The 6,919-nt window shown below is 38.1% G+C and overlaps 1 protein-coding gene across 1 annotated transcript in view; it reads left to right on the forward strand.

Annotated features, from left to right (window-relative positions):
• Nucleotides 1-5,049, forward strand: part of ACAT1 (acetyl-CoA acetyltransferase 1) — a gene marked incomplete at its 5' end in the record, with an annotated part of 12,567 nt that extends 7,518 nt beyond the window's left edge. The window contains 6 exons of the mRNA XM_009873043.1: nucleotides 785-935; nucleotides 1,493-1,588; nucleotides 2,274-2,387; nucleotides 2,731-2,795; nucleotides 3,424-3,581; nucleotides 4,887-5,049. Coding sequence (XP_009871345.1) covers nucleotides 785-935; nucleotides 1,493-1,588; nucleotides 2,274-2,387; nucleotides 2,731-2,795; nucleotides 3,424-3,581; nucleotides 4,887-5,007 — 705 coding nt within the window. The remainder of the gene's footprint in view (nucleotides 1-784; nucleotides 936-1,492; nucleotides 1,589-2,273; nucleotides 2,388-2,730; nucleotides 2,796-3,423; nucleotides 3,582-4,886) is intronic.
• Nucleotides 5,050-6,919: the final 1,870 nt, after the last annotated feature.

Genomic DNA, 6,919 nt, shown 5'->3' on the forward strand with positions numbered 1-6,919 from the left:
TAGCTTTAGGAACTTACTCTTCTCTATGTTTTGGCAATAGACTAAGTTGCTGGTGCTATGAAGACTTAAAATTCTTGAACTTGCTTGTTTGAAGAGCTGGAGGAACATGTTACTAAAGGGCTTTGTGTTCACTGAGTTTTCTGCAGAAATCAGAGGTGGAACAAAACCTGTTTGAGAACAAATCTTTCAGGTTGACTAAATGAGTATCCTTTTTTAATTCGTTTTGTCACCAGGTATTTAGTCGGTATTGGTAATGAATTATGATTGTATAATTATGATTGACCTGTATATAAAATGATTTGATTGTTTCATTCCACTTATTAGGCAAAAGGTATACAGAGGTTTATTTGTACAGTTTTTAGAGTATCAGAGCCTGAAGGTGAAGTCAGCTCTATGTGTTGACCTGTTCTTGTAACCTTTGGAATGGGCAAACTAATAATGGAATGAAAATGCAAGTAAGATGATGAGAACGTGTTGTTCTGTGGCTGAACAATGATCTTCAGTCTCTGAAGACAGCCCTAACCACTTCAAACTTGCATGCAAAGCCTTGTAAGGAAAGTTCCTTCATAGCTTTAATAATCTGGATCCAGAAAACATTTGTTAAATCTCAAGATTATACTTCAAAACCAAAAGTTACTGTTTGATTATGACAGTGTAAATTAGAAACAAACAGCAAGTATTAGTCACATTCAATTCTGGAAATCCACTGATTGAGTTTTTTTAATTACATTTCTACTTCACATCTCCAGAAACAATAAACCTAACATGCCTGGTTTTCTCCAAGGGTAACTGTGCCGAGAATACTGCGAAGAAATTTACTATTTCACGAGAGGAACAAGACACTTACGCCATAGGCTCTTACACTAAGAGCAAGACAGCCTGGGATTCAGGAATATTGAAAAATGAAATAGTTCCTGTCACTATTTCAAAAAAAGGTATTATGGAAAGGTGTGATAAATTAATTGTGTTTCTCACTGAAAGCTGCAGCATTGTCTGTATTCAGTGGAAATTGTGGTGTTTAAATATGCAGATCTCGGGAACATGAATTTTAGATTAGCTAAGGATATTCTGATGTGCAGGCTGTCTGGTGAACAGCAGTCAGTGACCCGTGATCTGATTTCATTTTTAAATTTTTCTTTACTGTTACATACCACAACTTCCTTTTTATGGAAGTGGAAGACTAGCTATTGAATTTAGCAAGTATAGCTTGAGGACATCTGTGTTTTCATTTCCCTATTAAAGATATGTTCTTTGTCCCTTTCACTCATCCACCAGCAACTATACATGGACTTGCTGTGAGTGAATTGGATTAAGGAATAATTTTTTTTTTTCAGTTTTCATAAGGACATTTCTTGACATGTATTTTACATGCATTTACAAATTTTTACTGAAATACGTTGTTTAAATAAGACAGCATTTAATCAAAGTACTCTGTTAGAATGTCTTAAGAATGGGCTGTTCTATAAAATACTAAACGAAATCTGAATTTCAGGAAAGCCAGATGTAGAAGTGAAAGAAGATGAAGAATACAAACGTGTTGATTTTAGTAAAGTTCCAAAGCTGAAAGCTGTTTTCCAGAAAGAAAATGGTAAATATTGTTAAATTAACTGTTTAATTTTCTACCAAGTGCAAGGATACTTTGGTATAGTGAAGAGTAGTGTTCACAGAAGTGAACAGCAGTACTCCATTAGTTTTTAAGCGTCTGCTAAGATAAAGAAATGTGCCTCACAGCAGCACGGACTGGCTTGGATTAAAAGATGCTTACAGCAGTGACAACCTCCGATTTGGAGATTTACTTTAAAAACACTGAAAATGATTGGTTCCAACTCAGCTGTTGCCTTGGGTCTCCCCCAAATATAAGCTTCTGTTTCAGCGAGAGCTGGGATAGGCCTCCAGTGCTTTTACGTAGGTGCCTGGTACTTCCCCAGATCTGTAATTGATAAATCTTCCTGGCTCAATCGAAGTTGCCACTGGCTGACAGCCCTGTCTGAGCAGGAGTTCTGTGCTCATACCAACAGCGCGGCTGACATGGAAGGTACGAGCTAAACCGCCACTCGGGTAACGATACAAATACACGGGATTGTACTTGTTTAATCAAAGCGATTTAAAGAAACGGACCCATTTCTTGTTAACTCAGTGCAACAGATATCACCATATTGCTGAGACCTTACGCTCAAGGGCCTAAGATTAAAAAACCAAATCATTAAGAGATATGATATCCATGAGCTGCATCACACTTTCCCCTCTGTTGAAACAATGCTTCCTTCTTCTAGGAACGGTTACAGCTGCCAATGCCAGCACTCTGAATGACGGGGCAGCTGCTCTGGTGCTGATGACTACAGAGGCAGCCAAGAGACTGAAAGTCAAACCCTTGGCACGGATAGTGGGTAAGAATTTTTTCTTATCTTATCTTTGAGGACAGCCCTGGAAAACGCTCTCACAGTGTGCTCTCCGACTGGGAGTCCTGTTGTGCCCATTGTCTGATGTTGATGGGATGGAAGAGCTGAGCCCTTCGACTTTTGATCATAAACAGATTTTTCTATATGGGATAATATTAAAAATAGGAAAATGTTATTATGTGTCTCACTTAAAGTGCTCAACTTTAGACATGTCTATTTCACAGACCGTTATATTCAGAATTTTGCCATCTTGGCTGGGTTTGCTGCTTGCACAAATAAAAATCTGTGGTAAGGACAAAAGGTTTTTAAAGAGCTTTTGTGATTTTTACAGCTTTCGCAGATGCTGCTGTTGATCCTATTGACTTCCCGATTGCACCTGCACATGCTGTTCCCAAGGTAGGAATAAAACTGAGTGTTTTTGACAAACAACAAATTTCTCTTTCGCTAGTTTGTTGGTTCATCCCTTAGTGGATCTTCCTGTAATTAGGATCAAAATTAGAATTATGTCGTAAATGCAAAGAACATATGTCTTTCAGAGGATCAAGGCTAGAATGCAGATTTTCAGACTAACAAATTTCTCCCACCTATTTTGAAAGAGAATATTGGTTTATATGGCTTTCACCAACTTTGGGCTTCTTTACTTTTGATGCTTTGCAGCTGATACGGGCTAAACCAAAATAAATGCAGTTGTACAAGTATAGACTAGTTCAAAAAGGAACTAAGGACAAGTGTCGCATGAGACAGTCCTGTGACAGTTTAAATGTACTTACTGTAGCAACGGTCTTGATGAAAACATATTCTTGGAGTAGCGTTCTCTCCATTTTTTTCTTCTGTGAAAACTCAAGTTTGTGTTTCAGTATCTCAGTTTTGCTTTATCCCATCTGACAAAGATGTTCCAGAATGTGAACTTGAATCAAACTATGGGCAACCTGAGTCACTGACTTCAAAATCGACCTAATTATTTCTAGAATTCGCTTCCTGATTTTTTTTTCAAAGGAGTAATTATTTCTATTATTATTTCTAGATTCTGAGTGCAACAGGCATGAAAAAAGAAGATATTGCAATGTGGGAAATCAATGAAGCGTTCAGTGTTGTGGTATTGGCCAATATTAAAATGCTGGGTATCGATCCACAAAAGGTGAATATTAACGGAGGAGCCGTCTCTCTTGGACATCCCATAGGGTAAGGAAAATAAGCACTGAATTTTGTTCTGCACAGAGGCTTTGTTTCCTAGACATACTCTGAATATGTTTATTCTCAAATTTAATGGAAGTAGAAGGAGTAATAGAGATTTGCTACCAAGCTCCTAGTGACTTAATTCAGGTGTTAAATTTCAGGGTACCTTGAAAAGAGCACAATCCCACTTTTCAGAGTTAGTTCCCACCTGCTTTTTATAAAAAGGTTGCTTTAGCTATATGGATTTATGAAGCATGAAGACCAAATCACTCCTACTGTGGCAGAGTAAACAGTAAGAATTAATCAAGTAGTTAAGAATAAAATTAACAAGTAAATTGAGGAAAATAGCAAAGGATACGGTACAGGAACTTAATTTTCTGACACAGGCAAAGTGAAATTCCAGATCTTGTCAAAACATTTTTGGCGGCGAATCCAAAAATTCTCTGAGCACCTACTGCAGCAGAGAGGGAGAGTGTGGGGGGTGTTGATGGGTCTTTCGTTTGAAGTTCTGTCGTCTGGTTAGAGGAGTCTGATCACCTGCTATGTTCCCCACCGGCTGCCACTGACTCAGGACTTAAGTGTATCCCATTAATCCTCCCTAAGGGTGATCTTGCTGCAAGGTCCAGGTCTATGAGGAAAAAAACCCATTCCAAAACCTCTTACGTAAATACAGATGTGATGTAACCACGTTGCACATCAGGAACGCATCAGAGTCCTTTATGGTTCATAAAAACCTCTAATCAATGTGTAATCCTGCCAGACAAGCTGACATCTCCTTTACAGTAACAATTTCTTCTGATAAAATGATTGGTTTTTTGGTCTTAAAAGTTAATTTTGACAGGCTAACGACAGAATTCAAATGTCTGTCTTTGCACATTAGGCGGATCAAAGTCGCACGCTGCACTACATCAAGTTATAAGCAAATAAGAAACTGTTTGAAATTAGTCATTACTGCTGATTTGGGTTTTGCAGTAGATTTGTTAACCTTCTTGAAAGAGTTTTGCCATACATAGAAATACTTTGTAATACACAGGCTGACTTAGAGGTGATTTCCTTTTCCAGAAGAAACTTTAGATAAAGGTGGTGTTTTCTCATGGTGTATGTATAGGAGTCTTTTTGTTTGTTAAAAGTACTATAGCTAAAGAAAAAAAACTTGGGTTTGCATCTAAATGTAGGTGAAAGAGTTTGGTCTTTTTGTTGTTTTTTTTTTTCCCCTCTGGTGCATCAGTACTATATTCAGCCAACTATCACGTGTGGGTCAAATTGAGAATTCCCTTTAAGCTATATAATTTTAAAAATTTATTTATTTAGAATGTCTGGAGCAAGAATTGTTGTTCACATGGCCCATGCGTTGAAACAAGGACAATACGGCCTTGCAGGAATTTGCAACGGAGGAGGAGGCGCTTCTGCAATATTGATAGAGAAGCTGTAGGTCCAAACCGCGCTGGACACAAAGGCTCGAACACTCGCAGATCAGAATTGTCACTGGTATCTGTTACATCATATTTATCAATAAGTGGATGAATTCCTTTACCGCTATTCTAAAATTTCTTAAAATATCATTGATTATTGCTACAAATGGCTAGGCTTTTATTACTTCTGACTCAGTGCAAGTTTTTATACGGTGTGAATAGAAAATATCAAACTATGATAATGTCCTGAGACCCGACAATAAAGAATGTTTGTTAGCTGTGGCTCTTCTGTCGCTGGCGCATGGTTTATCAAATGCCACTGAAAATGTGTTCTCTTGCTAACTCCCAGAGCACTCCTGCTAGGAGCAGCTAGTGTTACGGTTTTGGTGCTTCATTTTCCTAACTAGGAGGTTTTTCTTGAAAAAAATAACTTTATTCAAAGGTTGTTTTTTCTACTGTTGTTCACTTCAAAGCCAGGTGGAACGCAGCACAAGAGCATGGCTCCAGCACGTGCTCACCCTGGCTTGGCAGGGAGTATCCAGGCAGCCTTGATGAAATGACAGGGTTGTAACTTACACATGCAAGTACTAACAGGGCCTCGAAACGCTCCTGTTTTGATCCTTTAAACCTGTGATGTACAGTTTTGTCAATACACTTTTAAGTTGAAGCAGCCTGAGCGCTGGAGGAGTGCAAGGACTAGGAGCTGCCTGATGCCAGCTGCGTGCTTCAATTCACAGCGATGGCTTAAGGAACACGGGGTTAAGCGTTCCCAGTGCAGGTGTGGAGAGACAAGAGAATTCTCTCCTGGAATAAATATTCTTCAAGACCTTGGTGAGAATGTTATGCAGTGTCTGTGGCAGGCTTTCTACCAGAGGGCAAAAACTGGCAATTTCATGGGTATAAAGTCCACTTCCACCTCACCCTTCTCACAAGGGATGAACTTCAAACACTTTTATTAGCTGGGATTTAGGACAACTGCTTTCTTAGTTTAGACCTTAATTTCAACAGGAACTCATCTCTATCCACTGGCTATCCTTATATTTTTCCTCCATAGAGTAGGGGGATGAAATACTTGGACTGGGATGTAGTGGGATCTTTTTTTTTTTTTCTGGGGAGGAACATCATTGTAGAGGTAGCAAATGACCAGTGGGGTTTAAACACTACATACTACGAAAAATTACCCTTCGTTCATGCTCTGACATCTGTTGTAAAAATTATTTGCCATATGACAGCAGCTTAGAACTGATGATTATTCTTCCTTTGAAAGCATAAGTGAATTGATAATTGACACCTTTAGTATTACCAAATCACCCAGAATGAAAAAAGAAAGACTGCAGGGGATAGTGGCTGTCCCAGGAAAGAGCTGCCTTATGTCTCAAATAAATAGTAAATCTATTTTAAAATATCATGTGTCAACTGTCAGAATTCTGTTAAGTACAAAATGCCACCATGTAGCAAAGAGAATTAGTTTTGCAACTCTGACAATTGCTGCTATTAGAACTTAGTGTTTAATATTGGACTTTTCATCAAATACTTCTTTTTTTTTTTTTAAATGATGAACACCAACTGACTTTTCTATACAGTATTCACAAAGCTGCTTAGTGGACTTAGAAAATATTAAACAAGACACACAACTTTTTAATAAATCAAAAATATTTATTCAAGCTGTAAATGCTATGCAGTATTTAGTTATTGGATGGGTTTAATATAAACATCTACTGCATAAATATTGGTTCCTTAGGAATCCTTGTATACTATCTGAAACATTGCCCTGTTGCTGTACAGATCTCTTACAAGAAAAGTTGCAGTTTGAAAGACCAACAATTTGAGAACAAAGGGGGAAATACCAGTAGAGAAAATTCCTTGGAATTGGGGCACGGCTTAGTCTGGTCATTGTCACCCATGCTAATTATTACTAAAAGGTAAGGCTGA

Source organism: Apaloderma vittatum, unplaced genomic scaffold (assembly GCF_000703405.1).
Source record: "Apaloderma vittatum isolate BGI_N311 unplaced genomic scaffold, ASM70340v1 scaffold14367, whole genome shotgun sequence".
NCBI classification, from domain to species: Eukaryota; Metazoa; Chordata; class Aves; order Trogoniformes; family Trogonidae; genus Apaloderma; species Apaloderma vittatum.